Here is a 25,797-nt window from a genome sequence, read left to right on the forward strand (position 1 = left end):
CAGGGAAGCCTTTGGACATATTTAGGATGAAGTAAATTTTTTTTTTTCTTTTTTTGCAGTGCCGTGTGGCTTATGGGATTTTAGTTCCCTGACCAGGGACTGAACCCAGGCCACCACAGTAAAAGAGACAAGTCCTAACCACTGGACCACCAGCGAATTCCCTGAAGTAACTCCTTGAGCAAACCAAACTTGAAAGCCCTGGTTCCTCTTCCTCTCCCCTTGCAATTCTATTACTCTTTCAATCTCTTAACTCTCCTATTTTTAACCTCTTCTTTTCCATTCTAAAAGTCTTCACTGTCTCTAAATCCCTGTCTGTCTAATCCCTGGGTCCCAAGGGTTTGCCACCCAGGATGACAGAAGTGTTGGCAGTCACTACACTCCAGACTCTGTAAAGGGAGGAACCGTGTTCCACTCTGCCCTGAATCGCATAGTAGCCAACACACGCCTCACACATAAAACGCTCTTAAATTCTTAATTGAATTGGAAAGTCAATATCAGTGCTTCCAAAAACCTGTCTCTTAGCCTAAGCCTTACCCCCTCCGAAGGTCTCCTGCCCCTATTTTCTCTGCCCCTATACACGGCCCTGCCTCAATCTCACATGAAAAAGGGGCTTAGAAACTGCTTCCTCATCTTATATATTTGAGCCCCAAGAGAAAGCTATATACTGGGGAAAACAGACCTTGAGGAAAAGAAGAAACAGACATTTTTATGGCAATCCACTCCAGTACTCTTGCCTGGAAAATCCCATGGACGCAGGAGCCTGGTGGGCTACATGGGGTCACAAAGAGTGGGACACGACCGAGCAACTAAACATCACAATCTTAGCAGGGTTAAATAACTTTCCCAAGGTCAAATAGCTAATCTGTGGAAAAGCCAAGATTGAAACTCCGATCTTCGGGCTCCAGGTCCCCAAGCCTTCCATTTTCTTCCCTTCTCCTGCTCACCCCTCCCCCCACATCCTTCTCTTCCCACCACAATTTCCTCGTGAGTCACGTCCACAGGCTCCCTACCTGGCCGGAGGCGGAGGGCAATCCTCTGGGGACTGACTTGGGTAATCTGGGAGCTGTCTCCAGTGCCCTTGTCACTGAGGGGCCTGGCCTCCAGGATTCTGGCCTCGCTGATCGGAAACTCGATGGACTCTGGGGCGCAGTTATCCTTTAGCAGGTTCTCCTTCAGGTTACAGCGGGGCGAACCTGGAGACAGCGCCTGTAAGACAGAAGCCCGGGGGCAAGTCCTGTGATCAGACCAGTGGTGGCTCTCTGCTTCCTGCAGCCTCTAGCACCTCCCAACCGCCTGGAGCTGACCCAGCACTTTGGAGCTAAACCAACATCAATGAACGCATGTGGTCCTTCCTAAGACAGTACCTAGGCCTGTTGTACAGAATGGGGAAATTGAGGCATCAGAAAGTTTAGGTGAGTGTCTGTTCTTGGATTGGCAGGTAAGAAGATGCAGTACAATAAGATGCCTATTGGGCCATTTTTCAAACTGTAAAATGCAACCTACCTGTGGGTCGGAAAAATCAACATAGTAGGTTTCAACCACCCATTGAATAAGTAAAATGCAACATAACAGAATGGCTTCCCAGGTGGCTCAGTGATAAAGGATCTGCCTGCAATACAGGAGATATGAATTTGATCGCTGGGTCAGGAAGATCGCCCGAAGAATGAAACAGTGACCCACTCCAGCATTCTTGCTGGGAAATCCCATGGATAGAGGAGCCTGGTGGGCTATAGTCCCCTGTGTCCCGAAAGAGTCAGAAAGAACTTAGCAACTAAACAACAACATAACGGAATAGAAAGTACCAAAGTATATAAGTAGTAAAAGTAAATATTATTTTGTGAAAGGCTTGTATATTGGGAAGTGGGGTATAAACTGTATAATAAATACGGTATACATATACTGTAGAATATTACTCAGACATAAAAAGAAACAAAATTGGGTCATCTGTAGGGATATGGACGGACCTAGAGCCTGACATACAGAGTGAAGTAAAAGAAACACAAATATCATATATCAATGCATATACGTAGAATCTAGAAAAATGGTACAGCTGAACCAACTTCCAGGGCAGGAATAGAGATGCAAACATAGAGAACAGACACGCGGACACAGCTGGGGAAGCAGAGGGTGGGACACATTGGGAGAGTAGGATTGACATTTACACTACCATGTGTAAAATAGATAGCTAGTGGGAACCTATAAAGCACAGGAGGCTCAACTCAGTGATCTGTAATGAGGGGTGGGTGGGACGCAGGCCGAGAGAGAAGGGATAAATGTGTATATATAACTGATTCAGTTCATTATACAGCAAAAACTAAAACAACATTGTAAAGCAATTATACTCCAATAAAAAAGAAAGAAAGAAAGACGATGTACTTCTTTCTTTAAGTCAGGGTCAAAACAGCTTGGAAGCCACTGTGTTAAGACACTGCTGGGGTGTGAGACCCATGAGAGCAGGGATGTGTATCTCCTCTCCCCTCTATTCCCAGCACCCAATCTGAGGCTGGCCACCAAGGTGATAGGGGAGGATACAGGGAGAGAACAGAGAGTAGGAGCTAAGAAGAGACCACAGCTCAGCATTGCCTCTTACTAGCTAGTCACTAGGGCAAGAGACCTCAACTCTCCAGGCCTTGCTTCGTATATAGAACATGAAAATAGTAACAGCCCCACCTTCACAAGGATGTTCTACGGGGCAACAATATAAGGCAGAACCCGTAAAACACAGGATACGGTGCCTGCCATAGGGTAGGTGCTCGACAAATGTTAGCTATAAATAGTTCCTGGATAAATTAATTATGAATAAACTTCACAAGCTTGGGCAAATCCCATGATGTCAGGCCACCAACCAGAGCCTGTTCTATCACTTTGCGCTTCCTCCCTCATACTGGCCAAACGGCAGGCTGAGCATCCTTCCAAACACCCTGGCATATGTCCCACCACGCTCTGGAGCCCCGTGTGTGTTTCCACCCAAGCACTGTACAGGGGGACACGCTGTGTTGGAAAAGACACTGGAAATCAGTAAACGGGTTCCATCTTAGGTCTGCCACTAACCAGCCGTGTGACCTCGGATAAGTCATTTCACTCCACTGAGGCTCAGTTTCCCTCTCCCATTCACCCTCGTCAGAGGGCTTAGATGACATGATGCTTTCAGTCCCTTCCTCCTCTGACGTGCAGCAAACTCAGCCAGCACTGTGTGGACACAAGCCCACGAGGGCTTCTTGCCAGCCTTGTGGGGGGACTGCCTGGAAAGCTAGAAAACCTCTCCTGAGACCTATTTCACAACATCTAGGCCCTCGGTCCAACGATCCCCCACACCCCCAGCCTCCCCCTCTCACACCACATTCAGAAGGCAGCTGAACAACACACACCGACATCCCAGAACAACTCATGTTAACATTTACGGAGTACGTACTGCATGTCATTAACCTCTTAAAATGAGGGAAACCTGATCTCTTTCACGCGGAACCAAGACACCTCCAAGCTCACCCTCAGCCTCCACCTCTAGGGCTGAGGCCCTTGTCCCGAGGCTGTCCGGGGCTGGGTGCACACTCGTGAGTGGGGGGATGTCCTCTGGGCCAGACTGTGGTCTCTGCAGAAGAAACAGTGGTCTTGCTTCTCCGATGGTCTTCACTGTGCGTTTTAAAGTGACAACCACACAACACAAACTCTTTGACCTGTAACTTTCCTGGTGGCGCAGACAGTAAAGAATCTGCCGGCAGTGCAGGAGACCTGGGTTCGATCCCTGGGTCAGGAAGATCCCCTGGAGAAGGAAATGGCGACCCACTCCAGTATTCTTGTCTGGAGAATCCCATGGACAGCCAGGCTACAGTCCATGGCGTCACAAAGAGTCAGACATGACTAAGTGACTAACACACACACACATACTTCATGTCAGGCACTGTAAGAAGCATTGTACGTGGAATATTGCAGTCCTTCTGATTACAGTTCTATAATGCTGGAACTATTGGTTTTTTATAAATTACAAACCTGAGGCTTGGAGGTTTCACAAATGAGGAGCTCAGTCTTAACAAGTAAGAAATCAAAGGTTTGGAGAAATTAGGTAATTTGCCCAGAGTTGCAGAGCTCAGAAGGGGCAGATGTGAGATGCTGACTAGATGGCCTGACTGTGATTAACCTGATAAACTGGTAAGTTGTATCACATTCCATGTAGAGTGGGAATCAAGACAGAGAATCGGGACTGTGGAAGAGAGTGTCCTGGGAAGAGCCACACTTGAGAATGCCCCGAGTAGGGAACAGAATGCTAGATGGGGATATGGGAGGTGTGGGATGGATAGGTAGCATCCTGTCTTCCCAGCCCCTCAGGGGAGTGGAAGCCATGTTTCCAGGAGAGAGACTGAACCACAAGGAGCCATCCATATTCAGAAAATCCTGAATCTGTAGCCTAAAACCTCTCCTGATGCTTGAAGTCCTTCTCCCTCTCCTGCCTGAAGAGGCCTTACAAATAGCTATGAAAAGAAGAGAAGCGAAGAGCAAAGGGGAAAAGGAAAGATATACCCATTTGAATGCAGAGTTCCAAAGAATAGCAAGGAGAGATAAGAAAGCCTTCCTCAGTGATCAATGCAAAGAGATAGAGGAAAACAATAGAATGGGAAAGACTAGAGATCTCTTCAAGAAAATTAGAGATACCAAGGGAACATTTCATGCAAAGATGGGCTCAATAAAGGACAGAATGGTATGGACCTAACAGAAGCAGAAGATATTAAGAAGAGGTGGCAAGAATAAACAGAACTGTACAAAAAAGATCTTCATGACCCAGATAATCACGACGGTGTGATCACTCACCTAGAGACAGACATCCTGAAATGTGAAGTCAAGTGGGCCTTAGGAAGCATCACTATGAACAAAGCTAGTGGAGGTGATGGAATTCCAGCTGAGCTATTTCAAATCCTGAAAGATGATGCGGTGAAAGTGCTGCACTCAATAAGTCAGCAAATTTGGAAAACTCAGCAGTGGCCACAGGACTGGAAAAGGTCAGTTTTCATTCCAATCCCAAAGAAAGGCAATCCCAAGAATGCTCAAACTACTGCACAATTGCACTCATCTCACATGCTAGTAAAGTAATGCTCAAAATTCTCCAAGCCAGGCTTCAGCAATACGTGAACCATGAATTTCCAGATGTTCAAGCTGGTTTTAGAAAAGGCAGAAGAACCAGAGATCAAATTGCCAACATATGTTGGATCATCGAAAAAGCAAGAGAGTTCCAGAAAAACATCTATTTTTGCTTTATTAACTAGGCCAAAGCCTTTGACTGTGTGGATCACAACAAACTGGAAAATTCTGAAAGAGATGGGAATACCGGACCACCTGACCTGCCTCTTGAGACACCTATATGCAGGTCAGGAAACAACAGTCAGAATTGGACATGGAACAACCGACTGATTCCAAATAGGAAAAGGAGTACATCAAAGCTGTATATTGTCACCCTGCTTATTTAACTTATATGCATAGTACATCATGAGAAACACTGGGCTGGAAGAAGCTCAAGCTGGAATCAAGATTGCTGTGAGAAATATCAATAACTTCAGATATGCAGATGACACCAAGCTTATGGCAGAAAGTGAAGAAGAACTAAAGAGCCTTTTGATGAAAGTGAAAGAGAGTGCAAAATTTGGCTTAGAGCTCAACATTCAGAAAATGAAGATCATGGCATCTGGTCCCATCATTTCACGGCAAATAGATGGGGAAACAGCGGCAGACATTATTTTGGGGGGCTCCAAAATCACTGCAGATGGTGACTACAGCCATGAAATTAAAAGACGCTTACTCCTTGGAAGGAACATTATGACCAACCTAGATAGCATATTAAAAAGCAGAGACATTACTTTGTCAACAAAGGTCTGTCTAGTCAAGGCTATGGTTTTTCCAGTAGTCATGTATGGATGTGAGAGTTGGACTATAAAGAAAGCTGAGCACCACAAAGAATTGATGTTTTTGAACTGTGGTGTTGGAGAAGACTCTTGAGAGTCCCTTGGACAGCAAGGAGATCCAACCAGTCCATCCTAAAGGAGATCAGTGCTGGGTGTTCATTGGAAGGACTATGTTGAAGCTAAAACTCCAATACTTTGGCCACCTGATGCAAAGAGTTGACTCATTTGAAAAAACCCTGATGCTGGGAAAGATTGAGGGCAGGAGGAGAAGGGGATGACAGAGGATGAGATGGTTGGATGGCATCACTGACTCGATGGACATGAGTTTGGGTAAACTCCGGGAGTTGGTGATGGACAGGGAGGCCTGGCGTGCTGCGGTTCATGGGGCCACAAAGAGTCAGACATGACTGAGCGACTGAACTGAACTGAACTCTCCTGCCCAGCCTTTCTCTAATAGGCAGAAGGGCTTCCCCGCATGGATGGGACCATGAACAACACCAACAGTGCTATAGACTGAATGTCTGCATCCCCCCAGAATTCATACATTAAACCCTTACCGCCAACGTGATGGTATTAGGAGGTGGGGGCTTGGGAGGTGATAGATCATGAGGGGAAGCCCTCATGAAAGGTATTGTGCCCTTATAAAAGAGGCCCCAGAGTGCTCCCTGGAGGACTTCCCAGGCAGTCCGGTGGTTAAGATTCCACCTTCCAAAGCAAGCGGTGCAAGTGTGATCCCTGTTCAGGAAACTAAGATCCCACATGCTGAGAGGTGTGGCCAAAAATTGAAGGAAAAATGAAAAAGAGTTCCCTGTCCCCTTTTGCCATTTGAGGACATTGTGAGGAGATGCTGAATTTGCTGATACCTCAATCTTAGACTTTCTAGCCTCCAGAATAGTCAGAAATAAATGTTTATTGTTAAGCCACCGTGGCTACGGCATTTTTGTTACAGCAGCCTGAACAGACTAAGATAGATGGCACAAGCACCAACCCGGCCCAGGCAAAACACGGAAACCGCTTCCGGAAGCCAGCAGCTTCCTTTATTCTCTCAGTTTCACGGGTAAGAGGCAGAGAAAAGGCATCAGCAACAGGAAACAGCGCACGAGACTTAACCTTCCTGGTTCAAAAGATCCTACAGGACTTCACAGCTCCTCCAAGTCCCAGAGAGATGAAAATCCTGCCCCATTCCCCTAGCTCAGCCGGGGACAGAACGGCAGAGAGGAGAACTCACGAGCATTTAGCGTTTTTGTACTCTAATTCTTCCTGTTCCTGCCCATCTCTCCCAACCCTTCTCTCTCAGGAAGCAGTCTCTTTCTTGCTCACAAAACTCCCTACTGTACCTCTGATTCCAGCTGCCCACAAAGCCCCAGGCAGAAAACCTTCCAAAAAAGGCAATGACTAGATGGACCAAGATGCCCTGTTGCTGATCCTTTCCAGGACTAAGACAGATGCTGAAAGAGAGAGGGGGAAGGGAGAGCCCAGGAAGCAATGAGAACAGCAAGGCTGTCGGGTATCTTCAAGCTGCATTGTAAAGGGAGAGAATGTTTTGGAGGGGGTTTCCTGATCCCCATTTTCTAACGAGGAACTGTTTAGTAGAAGAAAGTTTGAAGTACTAAGCCTTGCTGACAGTGCTTATGGTTTGTTATGAATTTCCTTAGAAATCTAAACAGTAAGAAACAAAAACTGTCTCCTCCCCTCCCTCCGTGGTCGCTGACATCAGAGGTCAGGAACCTAACAGGGCTGCTCCTTGGCCACCCTCTCCCTGAGAGCTTGCTGTCCCAGAAGCACACCAAGGCAGTGACCTCAACACACTTGGGCTCCATTCCCTGTCCTAATAACCCAGGCTGAGCAGGTAGAAGGAATGCGTGCAGGTGACTCAGAGAGAAAGCTGGAAGGAGGCGGAGAGGAGTAGTCAAGTTCCAGTTCCTAGTGAAACCAGATGTTACACAAAAAGGGCAAAAATAACCCAGACCCAGGGAAAGGGTTGGAGCACAGAGATGGGAGGCTCCAGCCCACGTTCTGTGTGAGCTGAATTCCCACCCTCTCCTGGGAGAATGACACATGCTGTTAGTCCCATTCTCCATTAATCCCATTTTAGAAACTGGGGAAGCACAGTGTGAATAACTGTCATTATTCTACTTATTTCACAGGGCTGGTCAGGGGATAAAATAAAACTGTGAGCAGGAAACACTTTCAAGATGTAAAAATCTCAGTGTAAGTCCTATATACTCAAGTCTTTTTGATTTGATATAAACAAGGACTTTCCAGGTGGTGCTAGTGGTAAAGAACTGGGCTGCCAATGCAGGAGATGGAAGAGACTCCAGTTCAATCCATGGGTCAGGAAGATCCCCTAGAGGAGGGCATGGCAACCCACTTCAGTATTCTTGCCTGGAGAATCCCTTGGACAGAGGAGCCTGGCAGGCTACAGTCCACAGGGTTGCACACTTCAGTTCAGTTCAGTCACTCAGTCATGTCCAACTCTTTGTGACCCCATGGACTGCAGCACACCTGGCTCCCCTATCCATCACCAACTCCCAGAGCTTGCTCAAACTCATGTCCATTGAGCCGGTGATACCATCCAACCATGTCATCCTCTGTTGTCCCCTTCTCTCCCTGCCTTCCATCTTTCCCAGCATCAGGGTCGTTTGCAATCGAGTCAGTTCTTCCCATCAGGTGGCCAAAATGTTGGAGCTTCAGCTTCAGCATCAGTCCACAGAATTGGGCACAACTAAAGCAACTTAGCACACAGAAACAATAAATTCAAATAGGTAACTCTTTTCTACTGTTGCCATTTTAACGATTTTTTAAATATTTACTGATTTGGCTGTGCCGGGTCAAAGTTGCAGCAAATGGGATCTCCGAACTTCCTTGCGGCATGTGAGATCTATAGTTGCAGCATGTTTCCTGACCAAGGATCAAACCCGGGTCCCCAGGATTGGGAGCATGGTATCTTAGCCGCTGGACCACCAGGAAAATCCCCACTACTACTATTACTGCATACTTTTTTCCTGGAGGGCAAGGAACAATATATCATGTGACTTTCCCCTCTCCCAGAGAGCTAACAAATGCCTCCAAATGAATTAACAATAACTAACAATAATAAATTGTTCTCTTGATTGACATCTGATGAGGACAAGAAATTGAACATACAGAGAGAGGTATGGAGGGAACAGAAGGAGCAGAAAAGGAAAGCATTTTAGTTTATTGTTATTGATATTCAATAACAACTCATTCTAATGCAACAGGTTCAGGGTCCATCCTGGACGTCCTTATATTTAACAAGCACCCAAGGTGATTCTTACCAGCAGGCATGTTTGGAAAGCTCTAATTCCCTACATGATGCCACCGAGACCACAAGCTGAATCTCAGTGTGAGGCCAACTTCTCTGCTAGATTCACAGTCCAGAGACAGCACACCACCCCAACCGATATCAGCATCCAGCCCCCCAAGAACACACCCAATGCAGATGGGCCGAAAAGTCTGCACTCATCCACATTGGCTATGTTTTCCTAAGACCCAGCCAAGTGCTTGCTATCCACACCCAGAGCTGCTGTCCGGCAGGACCAGGGAAAGCTCAGCCCAACCAGTTGTTTTTGCAGGCACTGCCAACCCTGCCTATAACAGCCAAGGTAGGAGAAGCAGAAGCCGAAGGTTTTCCAGGGTCGATTATTCAACAAATCACAGGCAACATGGCCCAGGCGGTTCATTTTGGTTTTTAAAATCAACAGCCAAGACACTTTCAGCAGTTACACTTGGTCAGTGCAGGGGAAGCCCTCAGGGAAAAAAATTAAAATGGCAGTCATGTTCAGGTTACAGGCCGGGATTCCATTCTCCCTGGTTGACAGACGTTGCCCCATGCTGGCCTCCTCTGCTATCCCACCTCCCCTCCTCCCTCCTCGAGAGATAGTTGTAGTCATTCACTAAGCCCTTGGCCTCCACACCACACCCCACCCCCAGCTTTCCCAGCATGCTGATGGAGGCCAAAAGGGTGCTTCACCAACTTCCTGTCTCCGCCTTCTGCCCCCTAGGTCCTGTCTCCATTGATTCAATCCAGAGCAGTAAATCTGACTTTGTCACTCAAAACAAACAAACAAACACTTTCCTGTTTAAATTCCATCCTCCCAGAAAATATCTTTTTGGACCATCTACCTCCTCTGATTTCTTTGGTCAAAGAAATACACCCCAAGAGGCACAGTGGTAAAGGATCTACCTGCCAATGCAGGAGACACAAGAGACACAGGTTTGATCCCTGGGTCGGGAAGATCACCTGGAATAAGAAATGGCCACCCACTCCAGTACTCTTGCCTGGAAAACCCCATGGACAGAGGAGCCTGGCGGGCTACAGTCCACAGGATCACAAAGAATCAGACATGACTGGGTACACACATACTCACGCACACACACACACCTCTTCTCTTTGACTCCACCCCACCATCCCTAGGCTTGTCCTACGTTAAGCTTTGATCCTATCCTGCACCTTTCTTCCCCTCTTTCTTTCCTCCTCCCACCTCAGATTGGACAAAATTCACCATGGCCACCATTAAATACTCTACATTTTTCTCTAAAATCTGGTCACATGACCTAAGGGCTTTGTCTGGTGCGGGCTCAGCATATCTATTACCTGGTTTGTCCCTATGCCAATCAAGAGAGGTGACAGACGTTCCAAAAATGGTTTTCTTTTCCCCCAGATTCTTCTGAACCACAGTTTCTCCCTTTTGTCTTGCTTTGGGTTGCAAAGCGGGGAAGGCAGAGAGAGGAGCATCCTTTGAGCAATCCTAGGGCTTCTCCCCTGACTACCCTTCTGCTCCAGCCAGCTAGACGCCCTCCAATTCAGCACCCTCCCCATCCGGCTCTCCCTTCTTCGAGGATTCAGCCGCAGAATTCCAATTTCCTTGTAAAAGAAGCTTAATAATATCATGATGATGATCAAGGGAAGGAGGATATGGCAGATGAGAAGGGAGAGGCCACATCACACTTGAGGGGCCAGTTCAGCCCAGAGGGGTGGAGAACCTTCGGGGGTGGAGGGGAAGGACTCACTCAATGCCCCACCCCCAGCTCCTGGCCCCAGGGAACGTTTCATTTGCTAAATGAAGTCAGTGTGGCCCAGATGTTGGGCAGCTGCCTCTGGAAGCCTTTCTCGTGCTGAACTGCACAGAGGCCAAGGCATTGTGTTGGGCTGGCCTCGGCCGTCCCAGCCTCCCTCTCGTTGATAAACACGGCCTCGCAGCTCCCACTTCCCCTCCCCTCACCAGCCTGCCAGGGAGGTTGCCTTTTTAGGAAACTCAGCGGATGGGGGAGAGGAGCCGGACAAAGACAACCAGGGCTCGGCTTAGAGCACTTCACAGAGCCACGGAGCGCGGGGACAGGCTGTCCCCTGAGGGCACCTCAGGTGGCTGACACCCAGCCAGGCCAGGAGTTCAGGTAACCACCTGCCGGGACGAGGCCCATGACTCAGCCTCGCACTCTGTAATCACTGGACCCTCTCCAGCCACACTCACGCCCGGCCCTTGCCAGCTCCAAATTCCCATCTTAGCCACAAACACAACCATCCCCTCAGACACACTCATTCCCCAGGGCCCCAGACACAACAAACCCACTGCCTAGACACAGCTAACCCTTTCCTGTCACCCTCCCGGCCTCACCAAATTGGCCCGGCTCCTTCTCTCATCAACACCTTCCCAAGAGAAGGAAGGAAGGAGAGAAAGAGAGAGAAGGTAAAGCAGCCACGGGGGCCCAAGTGTCAGACAGGAAAGGGAGAGAAAAGGCCCTCTGACTAAACAACCCCACGTGCAAGCGCAAGATCTGTCTGTCAATTGCCTTTTAAAAATTCTGGATGTTCACAAGCCAGCATCCACTCTGTACCTGTAACTCCCTTGTGCCTTCCTTTTTGTGACCTGAGGCCCAGCCCCCCGGGGGTGTTGCACCCCAACAAAAACAAGCCAAGTATGGTAAAACAGCCACAGGGGAGGCCAAGAGGCCCAGCCTACTTGCCTAAGGCCAGGGCCAGGTAACACACTCTGGATGGCACTCCCAGCAACAGCGCGTGACAGCTCCCTTCAACATCCATCCGTGGGAAGGCTTCTCCCTAGTTTTGCTCAGAAGGGACAAGGGCTTGTGTACTTAGGAGGGAGGAGACAGCCCCATGGGTCTGTTTCTACACAAAGGCAGCTAAGTCCGGAAAAGAAATAAAGTCAGATATCTGCTCCTTACCTCATCTGAACACCAGGCACACATGGGATTCACAGCCAGACATTGCTGGCAGGAGCTCACACCTCGTGTGGCACAGATGTTGGGCCCTGCAACAGAAAGACAGAGGTATTAGCATCCAATTTGGCTTGACACAGTAACTGGCCTGCCTTATCCTTGCCCAGCTTTCCCAAACGCCCAAGTTCACAGCTCTCAGATGCACACAAATACACCTTCACCAGCCCATAGACGCTTACCCAAAATAGATGGTTTGGGGAAAGAGAAGGAGAATGAGGAAAGTCAAGAGAAACTCATCACTGCTCTTAACTGATGAGGCCATGGTGATGGCAAGTGATGGAGCAAGTGTCAGATCATAACTGATGGAAAGGCTTTCATTGGGACTTCCCTGGTGGTTCAGTGGTTAAGAATCTGCCTTCCAATGCAGGGGGTGTGGGTTTGATCCCTGGTGAGGGAACTAAGATCTCACATGACACAGGGCAACTAAGCCCACACACCACAACTACTGAGCCCAAGCCCTCTAGAGCCTGCACACCACAACGGAAGATCTCATGGTGCCACAGCTAAAGACTGGATGCAGCCAAATAAATAAATATTAAAAAAAAAAAAAAAAGAAACACACACAAAAAATTAGATTTAATAAAGAAAGGCTTTAACAACTGATTTAACACCTACATTGTACAAATAAAAATCTCAGGTCCAGAGCCATGGCAATTAGTTTAATGATTTATTCACAGCCACTACACAGGGAATTCAGAGCCTGGATGAACTAGTATTAACACCCAGCCTAAATATGGGGGTAGGGGGTAACAGCCACAGCAGTGTCCAACTGGCCCATGAGGGGAAAGCAAATCTTCTGAAATCTTCTCAAGCTTCCCAACATATATATCTTGGGATGCAAGCATAGAATGCTTTAGGGAGAACTAAAGAAATACTAGAAAAAGTTGACTGATATAAGCTGGAAGAACATGGAATTTGGGAGTTGGAAAGCCTGTATTTGAATTCTGAATGCTTTTCTAACTAGACATGTCATGACCTCAGTCAACCTGGTGAACCTCCACGAAGTTGATAATATCTATGTCACAGGATTTGCACATGGAATTCAGTGAGGTAAAAGAGAAGCATTGGGTACACTACAAAATGCCATTCAAAATGACACAGTAAAGGTTAAATCTCCTTGCTCAGGACTATTGACATAGAAGGTACAAGAGATGGGTTGAACCTTCCTGGAACACCAGAAGAGAACCTAACATTCCTTTTTTGAAGAAATCTCTGATTTTAATCATAGAGACCTTGACTTTTTATCACTACATTTGCAGTGCCTAGAAAGCAGCAGATGCTCAGTAAATCACTACTGGATTCCAATAACATGGAAGGGTAAAGACCCCTCAAGTCTGATTATATCAGAATTCTGAGAACTGGTTCCAAATTGTCTCAGTTCAACTGAAGACTGTGACTGGTCTTGAAAGTGTGTCAAAGGATGCAGAAAAAGTTGAGGGAGGAACAGAGACAACCAGAGGGTGAAAAGCATTCCATAAGAAGTCCAGCCAGGAAGCAAACCACAGACATTCACCTGGACAGAAGCCCCCATTCATGTTCCCCACAGCTTAGCCTTCCTGGCCTCGGTCAGGTAAACCTTCTCTTCCTCCAGGGCTCCCAGGAAGGCCTTTTCCAGTACAGTCAGCCCTCCATATCCATAGGTCCCACATCCACAGATTCAAACAATCAAGGGTCAAAATATATACAGAACAAAAAAAAAAAATCCAGAAAGTGCCAACAAGCAAAACTTGAATTTGCCACATGGCAGCAACTATTTATCTACATTGGATTTACAACTATTTACATAGCATTCACATGGTAAGGAACATAGGATGATTTTTAGAATACAAGAGTATGTGTGTTATACGCCAAGACTAAACTATTTTTATAAGGGGCTTAAGCATCCTCAGATTTTGGTGGTCAAGGGAGCCTGGAATAAATCCCCTGCAGATCCCAAGGAACAACTGTGCAAAGAATAGAATGAGGGAGATTCCCTCCCTGTGGGTGCGTGCTAAGTTGCTTCAGTCATGTCCGACTCTGTGTGACCCCATAGACTGTAGCCCTCCCTGCTCCTATGTCCATGGGATTCTCCAGGCAAGAATACTGGAGTGGGTTGCCATGCCCTCCTGATTCCTGACCCAGAGATCAAAGCCAAATCTCTTATGTCTCCTGCATTGGCAGGTGGGTTCTTTACCACTAGCGCCACTTGGGAAGCCCAGACCCCTTCCTGATATGACTCAATTATCCTGACAATTCCTTTATCCAATTTTCTGAAGTGGTCCCTTCTCCTTAGCTGGTAAGACCAGCAAATATATTTGAGGGAAAATCGTCCTCATCATTGGGATGCTTCCCCAGTGTCCCTGAAACTTCTTACAGAGCTGAGTATTTTAGGCCGCTTTATAATACAGTGACTGAACTCCCTTTCAACATCTGGTGGTGGGGAGAGAGAACAGAAAATGTGCATGTACACACGTACACACGAAATTGTTAAAAGAAATTATCCAAAATGTGGAAATAGGCAAAGGGAGTACTGGGTGACTTTTCAAGGTAACGCAAGGGGTTGACCAGTAGCCTCACCAGGCTAAGGGGTTATACAACTTTAGGGGTGTGTACCTTTGTTTGACCTCTACTGATTAGGATATCTTACAGTCCTATACGAGTGGAGGTTGACCTGTAGAAAATCAATAACAATGGATATAATTCTTAAAGAGAATGATGTATATGATTCTTATCCAACAGCAATGCAAATGATTTCTGTCTAGTAGCAAAGATAACCACCAGAGGTTAAGGTTTATTGCTTTGTAGAACATTAACCAATATTGAATCTATTGGGCAACTGATTTCAGCATTCCATTGACTAACTGACTGTAACTCCCTTCCTTGAATTCTCTTTTAGACTAATCAACATCTTACAGGTTCTCTCATTGAGTTGAATGAAGTCTTTGACACGTGTTCATTTTATTGGACTTCCCTGGTGGCTCAGATGGTAAAAAAATCCACCTGCAATGTGGGAGACCTGGATTCTATCCCTGGTCAGGAAGATCCCCCGGAGAAGGGGTAATCCACTCCAGTATTCTTGTCTGGTGAATTCCATGGATAGAGGAACCTGGCGGGCTACAGTCCACGGTGTCACAAAGAATCGGATACGACTGAGCAGCTTTCACTTTCACTTCATTTTTATAGTTGTACAAGAATCATATTTTTAACTCTAAAAATTACACTGCAACAGTATCCAGCTCAGGACAGAGTGACCTAACAGAAAAGGTACACACACAATCAGTACATTGTGGGTCTGAGTCACCCACTAACAACATAGTCTTGGATGAGTCATTTAATGGGGCTTCCTAGGTGTCTCACTGGTAAAAGAATCCACCTGCCAATGCAGGAGATGCAGGAGAAGTGGGTTTCATCCCTGGATCAGGTAGATCCCCTGGAGTAGGAAATGGCAACCCACTCCAGTATCCTTGCTTGGAGAATCCCATGGACAGAGAAGCCTGGCAGGCTACAGTCCATAGGGCCACAAAGAGTCGGACACGACTGAGCACACACGCATACATACAGAGCAAATGGCAAAGTCCTGGACTAGGTCAATTTTGTTTTGTTTTTTGAGCAACTGAGCTCATTTCTCCAAATTATGCCTAGAATTCCAATATAAAACACACAAATGGGTTGATACAGTTCCTTGGACAATTGAAATTTTCATTGTTCTCTGAAAAACACTAGATTATATGTGGAATCTTTGAAGTGCCTCCTGGAAGCCCCATGTTTCCTCAGAGCCCTGAGTCTGTCTAACTTCAAAGGCCTTTCTCAACTCGAAAATTCTGCAAGTCACATGCCACTGTAAGCTCATGAGTAACCTCTATGACTCCAGCCTCTGAATGACTCCAGCCTACGTGTATGATACAAAGGCTGCAAGGTGGAAATTACAGCAGCAGTTCCAGGTCTGGCCCTAAGGCATCAAGGCCTTCTCTGAGTTGGGACAGCCCTCAGCCGTGTACTGACTCTAATGGGAGAAAAGCAGCCAGTCTTCCCAGAGCTGCCAGAGTCAGAATGACAGAGTGTTCAGAACCCACAATGCATCCAGGAGACCTCTCCCTGCCAAGACTGCCTGGCCTTCTCTTAGCTCTTTTCTCAGCCAGATGTGAACTCAGTCCCCCTTACTGCCTTATTGGAAGAGTTCTGAGAAAAACATAGCCTGAATTATTTTAGGCATCCCTTTTGGAAGTTTTCATGAGAACCAACATCCAGGGGAGTAATTCTGGACATAAGTACCACAGATTTCCAGTAGGGAGACAAGGGACAAGTTAGAAGAGAGAAGAGGACCAACCAAGGGAGGTGTGCATGCCATCAAATTATTTTTTGAAAACTTTTCCCGGTCTATCCATTTAGCCCTCCATTCATTCTCAAATTAGCATTTCCCATGAATCCTTGACTTGTTGCCACAAAAGAACGCCTTACCAGATGTGAAATAAACAACACCAGGCCCCCTCCCAGTGAACGGGCGGTCCCTGACCCCAGAAAATGAGATGAGCTGCCAAGGGTAGTTCTTTAGGAAGTCATGGCTAGGGAGTCATGGTTACCCAGTTCCCCTTACCCATCCTCTGTGTAATGAACCACAGGTTGATTTCATGAAAGCAATGATTCTCCCCTCTCCCCAGAATGCTGCCCACCAAGGGCAGGTTCCCTGGAACACAGTGGCTGAAAGCAAGTGACTCATCAGAAGTCCCTGCGCCTGACTGTGCTGATTCAGTGAGCTGCTGCTTTGAGGACACCTCTCCCCGACAAACATGTGGAAGGAGTTTAGGCCTCTGTTTGCAGTCATTCATAAGGCCTCTTTTCTTACTCAGTCTCAGAGGGCCAGATTCAGCCCTGCTGGAGAATGAGGGACCTTCATTAGAACTCTGTCCCTGAAATGAATTAACAACTCCCACCACCCATTTCTTCGGGCAGCTTAGCCAGAGCAAGGCAACAAGGTCAGACTGGTCCCATTCCTCCCGGGGTACTTATAGGTGATCCAACCCCTGGCACACTCTGAGCACAGCAGCTGGCAAAAACAGAAGCACCCTATAGAGGCTGCTGCGGCTATGGTTGTCATTTTTTGTTTATTTTGTGTCGGTGTATAGCTGATTAATAATGTTGTGATAGTTTAAGGTGGACAGCAAAGGAATTCCGTCATACATATGCATGTATCCATTCTCCCCCAAACCCTCCTCCCATCCAGCCTGCCACATAACACTGAGTTATGGGCTGTGCAGCAAGTCCTCGTTGGTCATCTATTTGATGCTATTGTTTTTGTTGTTGATGTTTTTATCCTGAGTCCCAAGCAGTAGAAGGCAGGTGATCAAAAACCCAGTCTAGAAGGGATGGTCAAAAAAAGAATGCCAGTTAGAAAAGATAGATGAGATTAGTCAAGAATGTGGCCTGGAAATTAGAAGTAGAAGGCTGTGGTTTGACACATCAGATCAATTCACAGAACCAGAAGAGAGACAAACAATGAGGGAAATAGAGGGGGAAAAAAGAGGAACAAGGAAGGGAGTTGGAACCAGTGGAAGTTATTAATGCGTCAATGAGAGCTATTTTGAGGATATGTTGTCCAATGAGACAGGATGTCAGTATTCAGGAACAGGCCACCCTTGTGAGCCCTCAAAGAGGGCTCTCAGTCAGAGAGACAGGTGTTCAGTGGGAAGAGAGGATGATCCACACTGCAAACACTACGGATATCTCTCCTACTGTCTGCCAGGAAAGAGTTCTGGCCCTGCCAGTGACCTTTGACTGGTGACTTCCTAAACAGGTTCACGGGGACACTGGGTGACTCAGGAGGTGCCTGATCTTCCATTGCAGTCACCTGGCTGAGTGAGTCATCCAAGACCAAAACATACCCTAACTGCACAGTGCATGCAACAAGTGGTTTCTCTGGAGCAAGTTATTAAGAAAGTTTATTTTATTTTGGTCTTTTCATTACATGTGACAGCAGCTCAGTGAGCCAAGGAAGGGGAAGAAGACAGGAATGTGGAGTTCAAGGTAACACAGTGCTCTGAACAGAAAGCTCTAGTAAGCATCACCCAAAGCAGTAGAGAGTCCAAATTACCTTACAGGTGCATGTGTGCATGCTTAGTGGATCAGTCAAGTCCGACTCTTTGCTATCCTATGGACTGTAGCCCACCATGCTTCTCTGTCCTTGGGATTTCCCAGGCAAGAGTACTGGAGTGGGTTGCCATTTCCTACTCCAGAGGAACTTTCTGACCCAGGCATCGAACCTGCATCTCCTGCACTGGCAGACAGATTCTTTACCACTGAGCCACCTGGGAAGCCCAACCATACATAAAGTATCCTGATTTCAGAGATTTTCCCATTTTTTTTTAAACTGTATCTGAGACAATTAAATATGGTACTTAATATCTGAAGGCATTTGTGTACAATTTGTCTTAACCAATATTAAAATGTGTTTATATAGGCTGAATTGCATCCTCACAAAAGACATATTGGAGTCCTAATTCCCAGGCCCTACGACTATGACCTTATTTAGAAAAAGGGTCTTTGCATATGTAATCAAAATGAGGTCATGAGGGTGGACACTAAACCAATATGACTGATGTCCTCATAAGAGGAAAATGTCAGGTGAAGACATAGAATCCCGCCGCATGAAGACAGAGGCAGAGGTTGGAGTGATATAGCTGGAAGACAAGGAATATCATGCATTGCCAGCTATCACCAAAAGCTAGGAAGATACCAGGAAAGAGTCCATCCCAGTGTCTCAGAGGGAGCATGGCCCTGCTGACACCCTGATTTCGGATTTCTAGCCTCTAGAGAATAAACTTCTGTTGTTTTAAGTCACCCAGTTACAGCAGCCCTAAGAAGCTAATGTAAAATGGATTTGCATTTCTGTAGCATATATGACATGATTTTGAGAAGCACTGACCTGAAATACTTTGCATGATTGAGAAAAACCAGCCGAGACTGAACATTTTGCAATGGTCAATCCACTTATGGATAACAGAAAAGTGGTCATTTGACTTATATACTTTTCTACTAAGATGTATCAATGATGTTGCCATTTATTCACTCATACCCAACAAAAACTCATTGAGTATTTATCTGTGTCCAGCACTTTGCTAAGTACTGGAGGCACACTGATGAAATACACAACCGCCCTACTCTCCTGGAGTTTAGAAAATCAAACATGCTCAACAGAAAACCAAAACATACACAAACGGAAAGTACAATTTCAAATGCATTAAGAAAACAGACGAGGGCTGACTCATAATGATCTGTGGCAGAGGCAGACACAATATTGTGAAGCAATTATCCTTCGATTAAAACTAAATAAATTTATTATTAAAAAAGAAAATAGGGCAGGATAAAGCATCAGTGGGGGAGGATATCAAGTGGTCAAGGGACTTCTCTGGTGGTCCAATGGTTAAGACTCCACCTGGCAATGCAGGAGACTCAAGTTCAATCCTTGATCTGGAAACTAAGATCCTACATGCTACAGGATAAACTAAGCCAGGGCACTACAAGGAAAAGTCCCGCGTGATGCAAAGAGGATTCTGAGTGCTGCAACTAAGACCTGATGCAACTAAATAGATAAATAATTCTTTTTAAAAAGTCAAGAAAGGTCTCTCTGAGTGACATTTCAAAATCAGGAAGGTGTGACTCACAGGAAGATCTAGAGGACAAGTACTCCAGAAAAAACCCACAACAGCCAGATGAACCTCAGCCTCTTTAAGAAAGAGTAGGGAGAGAGAGGGAAGAGGAGCTAGGTGGAGAGGTGGCTGGAAATGCAGTCAGGAACCATAATACTGGGAAGCGGTAGCCATGGTAACAGAGTGTGGTCGTCATTTTCCATGTGGTGGGAAGCTATTGTCGGACTGTGAGCAGAGATGAGCAGAAAAAGATCATCGTGGCCACTGAAAGGAGGGCAGACAGTAGGGGAGCAAGACCAGAAAGAGACCAGTCAGGAAGCATTACAATAATTCATGCATCAGGACTTACCTGGTGCTCCAGTGGTTAAGAACCCACCTGCCAATGCTGGGACACAGGTTCGATCCCTGATCCAGGAAGATCCCGTATGCCTCAGGACGACTAAGCCTGCTGCCACAACTACCGAGCCCATGTGCCTAGAGCCTGTGCTTCGCGACAAGAGAAGCCACTGCCGAGAGAAGGTCATGCATCTCAACAAAGAGTAGCCCCACGGGCTGCAACTAGAGAAAGCCTGCTTGCAGCAGCAAAGACCCAGCGCAGCCAAAATTAAATAAATTTAAAAATTTTTTAAATAGTAATCCAGGCAGCAAAGGGCAGTGGATTGGATTTGGATGGTAGTGGTGTTCATGGCGTGGTTAGACCCTAGATGTACTCTGAGGATTTGCTGATCCAATGGCACAAGGGGCAAGACCCAGAAATAGGAAAGATTTTGCCATGAGCAAGTGGATCCCTTTGGACAAAGTTCAAACGTGTTAACCATTGGCCTTGCCCTTTCGCTGACCCTTCTTCAGCCAGTAGTCCCCGTCCTTATAAGTGAAGCCACATCATGTCAGGTTATCATCTCCAACTGGTATAATCAGGTAGCCATGCGCTGAACACCACATAAAAAGGACAGAGTCCTGTCTTCCATGTAATTGCCATCTAAAATTAACACCCGACCCCTGGAAAACACCCTGAGGGCAGGAGGAGAAAACAATGAACATTTTGTGTGTGTGTGTGACAAAGAGAAGATACATGTATATGTACAGCTGATTCACTTTGCTCTACAGCAGAAATTAACACAACACTGTAAAGCAACTAAACCCCAATTTAAAAAACAATGAAGGTTATTATTGTGTAACAGTGGATGTGGTGAGAGAAGCATGCAGACAGCAGGCAAGAGACCTTTAACCACTCCACTGGCTCTGTGACCTCAAGCACATCCTCTCGTCTCTCGGGTGCTCTCTCTAAGGTCCAGTGACTCTGAGGCTCTGTCACATCCCTGTTCAAGAACTTATCATTGATCCCTTGTGTTTAACAGGTCTAACCCAACCACATCAGCCAAGCACTGTGACCCTCAACAACTGCTTCCTTTCCCCCACACTCCCAAATATGGGCATAATACTTACTTCAAGAGTCGTTAGGATTAAATGAGATAACATGAACCATCCACAGTGGATGCTCAGGCACAGACATAGAGAAAAGATTTGTGGACACAGCAGGGAAGCGAGAGGATGAATTGAGAAGAGCATTGACATATATACACTTAGCTGTTGTTGTTGTTCAGTTGTTACGTCCTGTCCAACTCTTACGTGATCCCATGGACTGTAGCCCACCAGGCTCCTCTGTACATGGGATTCTCCAGGCAAGAGTACTTGAGCGGGTTGGCATTTCCTTCTCCAGGGGATCTTCCCGACCCACACTACCATGTGTAAATTGGATAGCCAGTGGGAAGCCATGTATAGAACAGGGAGCACAGCTCAGCACTCTGTGATGACCTAAAGGGATGGGATGGGTTGGGAGGGAGGCTCAAGAGGGAAGGGATATATGTATACATATAGCTGATTCACTTCATCATATAGCAGAAACTAACTCAACAATGTACAGCAATTATACTCCGATATTTAAAATAGAAAAAAAAAATTAGTGGATGCTCAGTAAATGTTGGTTTCCTTCCTCCTTACTTTCATGCCAATCACTTCCTGCACTAGGAATGCCTATCCCCACACATTCTGCACCCACCTCAGGGGCAGATGAGAAGCGGCCCTTGGTCTCTATGGGATACAGTGAAGAATCACTGGCCAGGAGACAGATGCCCTCAGGGCTAGACTTCTCCAATGCCACTAAGCTAGCTGTATGATCTTGAACAAGTCACTTCACCTCTCAGGACCTCCCTTTCTGCTTCGTAAAACAAGCAGGACTAAATTAGTGATTTTCACAGTGCAAGCAGCCCTGAAAGTATATCTTCCTGGCAGAAAATATCAGTAGGCTAATTCTCTAGGAAGCCTAGCATCCCAGGGCCCAAGATCCCTCTAATTTTATACACATGCCTATTTCTTCATAATGTTCTAACTAACTAACATTTCATTCAAATGCTGCATTTCAAGTTCTGGAAAATTTTATCAGCACAAGACCCACCTCCCATCTGACTCACTCAATATAGAAAAGAGGCAAGCCTGTACCAAGCTCTGTTTGAGGCCCAGCCACGCAGTGCCCTTTTGGTGACCTCCTTAGCTTCCCTTGGTGGCTCAGCTGGTAAAGAATCCGCCTGCAGTGTGGGAGATGTGGGTTTGATCCCTGGGTCGGGAAGATCCCCTGGAGAAGGGAAAGGCTACCCACTCCAGTATTCTAGCCTGGAAAATTCTATGAACTGTATAGTCCATGGGGACACAAAAAGTCAGACGTGACTGAATGACTTTCACTTCACTTCACTTGGCATTTGATGGTTCAGTTTCATTACTTTTCTTCCTCCAGCTCACATCTTGTGGTTATATCTGCTGCTCATATCTGGTGCCACCAGCCCTTGCTGCCAGTAGGAAGGCAAATTGGTCCCACCATTTTGAGGACAATTTGGAAAAGCTATAAAAATTTAAATTTAAAATATTTGTGTCCTTTGACCCAGGAGTTTTAGTTCCAAAGGTGAATAATAATGAACAAGGATGTCCCCTGCAGCTTTATCTGTAGTAGCAGATAATTAGGGGTGATCCCAATGACTACCAACAGGGTCTTGGTTAAGAAAATTCAGATATATCCATATAATAATATGTCTTTGGTCTAGAATGACAGCTCTTGGAATAAACAGTAATAGAAAGCCATAAACTGATATAAAAAGATGTCCATGGTATATTATTAAGTGACAATAATACTGCTGTGAATGATTCTGCTTGAGAAACAACAACTAAGATAAATAATTATATACAGTGGAAATATACATGGGAAAATATTTCCTTAAAAATTTATTTATTGAAATAACATTTCCATATACATAGGAAAGAATTCTGGAGTAACTCTCAACAGTGGTTATCTTACACCCATCATTTAAAAGTGGACATTTAATTTCCAAATACATGGGATTTTTAAAGTATCTTTGATATTAATTTCTCATTTAAATGCTTTCTTCTCTGCAGTCACCCTCTGTGTCTCTTTAGTCTCCTAACTTTATTGAAGCTTTCAATAGCTAAGTCAAAGATCTCTCTTGGAAAATGTCACACTGTGCTTGAAAACATGTGGGCTATTGTCAAATGTCTCTTGATATTGATCGCTAACATAATTCTACACTAATAAAAGAACAGACTCTGTATGATTTCAGTACTTTAAGACCTGAAATGTTTGTACCTGATCTTACGTCTCCGGATGTGTTTCAGTGTCTCCTGGTTTATAGTCTATGGGAACTTGACTAGAATTTGTACCCTGCTGTCGTGTGAAAATTGTATAAATTTTTTTAATTTTTAAAATTTGTTTATTTTTAATTGAAGGATAATTGCTTTACAGAATTTTGTTTTTTTCTGTCTGTATAAATCTTAATTATGTTGAATTGGTTCATAGTGCTTTTCAAGTCGAATTCTACTTCTCTATTTATTCATTCTATTAATTTTTGAGAGTTTGATATGAAACTCCAACTAAAAACTTAATTTATCTACTTAAAAAATAAGTGCAATATACAGTGGAACTATATGTAACCTTGTTCTATTTTCCCAGTCTCCTATAAATATGTTTTCATAATTTCAAAAATAAAAAAAACTATAATTCAAAAGAACTTTTTAAGTGGTTATCTTTAAGGACAAGACTACAAGGGACTTGCACTTTTTACATTATTCTATTTTTGCACTGCTTGATTTTTTTAATTTATTTTTTGGTCACGGAGCGAGGTCTGCAGGATCTTAGTTCTCTGACAAGGGATTAAACCTGGACCACCGCCATGAAAGCCCTGAGTCCTAGCCACTAGATGGACAGGGAACTCCACTGACTTATTTTATTTCCCCCACAAAAAGTTAAATTACTTTTATAAGCTAAAAAAAAAAAAAAATATATATATATATATATATAAAGCTATTTTTACATATCCTCTGTTCTGCCTCAGTCTCTAAATTTGCATTCATTTAAATGTAGGTTCCCCAGAGCATGCCAGGCTCTATACAAATGAGCACCTTCAGCATCAAAACCTGGTAACCTCTTGGAATCCCAAAGCTCAAGGGGAACTCCAGAAGAAACTCAGTCCAGCCCATTCCCACAGTCCTCAGGAAACTCCCAGGAGAGAGTGTGGTCTGTTCTGAACCTGTAGGAGTCCTAGCAGGAGACACCGCACTCCCCCACTGCTCTGGTGCGTGCATGTCACTCATTCGCGTCAGATTCTTTGCAACCCCAGTAATGTAACCCGCCAGGCCCCTCTGCCCACGGGACTTCCCAGCCAAGAATACTGGAATGGGTTGCCATTGCCTACTCCAGGGGATCTTCTGGACCCAGGGATCGCACCAGAGTCTCCTGGGTCTCCTGCACTGGCAGGCGGATTCTTCACCACTGAGCCACTCGGAAAGCCCACTTGACTGTAGGCTTAGAACTGAAACAAAACGCATAGAACTGAACACCTACAAAGAACACACTTCACTGTACATAAATTATACTTTAATAAAAAAAAAAAAAAAGAGTGTTCCTGGTGATATTGTGCATGGAGAGAAAGGCAGATTTTACAAATTCTTTGCTGCAGAGTCTCCCCTTTAAAAAACACCAGCAGTTTAGTCCCAGGGACAGGCAGCCTCATTCCTCTGCTTCCACTTGCTTTTCCACTCGTGACCTGAGCTCCATCAGCCATGACAACCATTCCACTCAGAAAGGGCCAGGGGGCAGGAGTGAAGCAGCAGGCCAGCTCTGTGGGCAGCAGAGGGGGATGGGTCAAACTAAGCAGTCGATCCGAAGCTGCTCAGTCATTCCCCCAGTTAATTATCTGTCTGCTGATTCATGAGTTGTGGCTCCTGCAGGCATGCTTCCTGGCTATTCCTGCCAAAAAGGACAGGAGTCTTGGGTCTGGGAGGGAATGATAACCAGAGATCCTGAGTTGGGTGGGGAGTTGCAGAGGAGGAATTTCTACTAGGAAAGTCCAGAGTCCTATCCTAACTCCCCCTCCTCATTCTGCCTCCTTGTCTCATTTATGCTGTCCCCAGGAGACCTCGGCCACTCACACTTACAATTTTGAAAGGTGGAAAGGAGAATGTTGCCCTCCCATGCATATTCTCCCAGAAGACAGGGACAAAGGCAGACACCTCACAGAAGACCCTCTGAGTTTCCAGGACCTTCAGAGCAGAGGTCTAAATGGCACAAGAGTGTTGGGGTCCAAGTGCCCAAAGAACTCATGGTCTCGACTGTATTTTAATATCCTCCAGAATGCCCAGAGGGAGCATTTGAGGATCATCTATGAATGAATGCAGATATTCAAATATTGGATATCTTAAGGTGAGGCATATCTCCTCAAGATGCCTTTCCATAGGTATATATTTTGCACCTATGTTCCAACCACTGCACATAGAATACTGAACAAAGTAGACACATCCTTCTCAAATCCTGTGAATGTATTTTACTTTCCTCTTTTCCCAGGGACAGGACTTGAAGTTTTCTTGTGGATAAAGCAAATGTATGGGGAGAGACCCCCACTCCCCCTTGGGCTCTTGTGTGAGCTCTTGCTGGGTCAGAGTGGCTGAGATATACCAATGAGAAT

At 45.6% G+C, this 25,797-nt stretch overlaps 1 protein-coding gene across 1 annotated transcript in view; it reads right to left on the reverse strand.

Moving 5' to 3' along the window:
* ITGB3 (integrin subunit beta 3) overlaps positions 1-25,797 on the reverse strand; it is a 62,593-nt gene that overhangs the window by 32,049 nt on the left and 4,747 nt on the right. Inside the window, exons 2-3 of the mRNA XM_043465615.1 lie at positions 12,096-12,181; positions 1,011-1,206 (exon numbers count right to left, since the gene is read on the reverse strand). Coding sequence (XP_043321550.1) covers positions 1,011-1,206; positions 12,096-12,181 — 282 coding nt within the window. The remainder of the gene's footprint in view (positions 1-1,010; positions 1,207-12,095; positions 12,182-25,797) is intronic.

This window comes from Cervus canadensis, chromosome 1 (assembly GCF_019320065.1).
Source record: "Cervus canadensis isolate Bull #8, Minnesota chromosome 1, ASM1932006v1, whole genome shotgun sequence".
Taxonomy (NCBI): domain Eukaryota; kingdom Metazoa; phylum Chordata; class Mammalia; order Artiodactyla; family Cervidae; genus Cervus; species Cervus canadensis.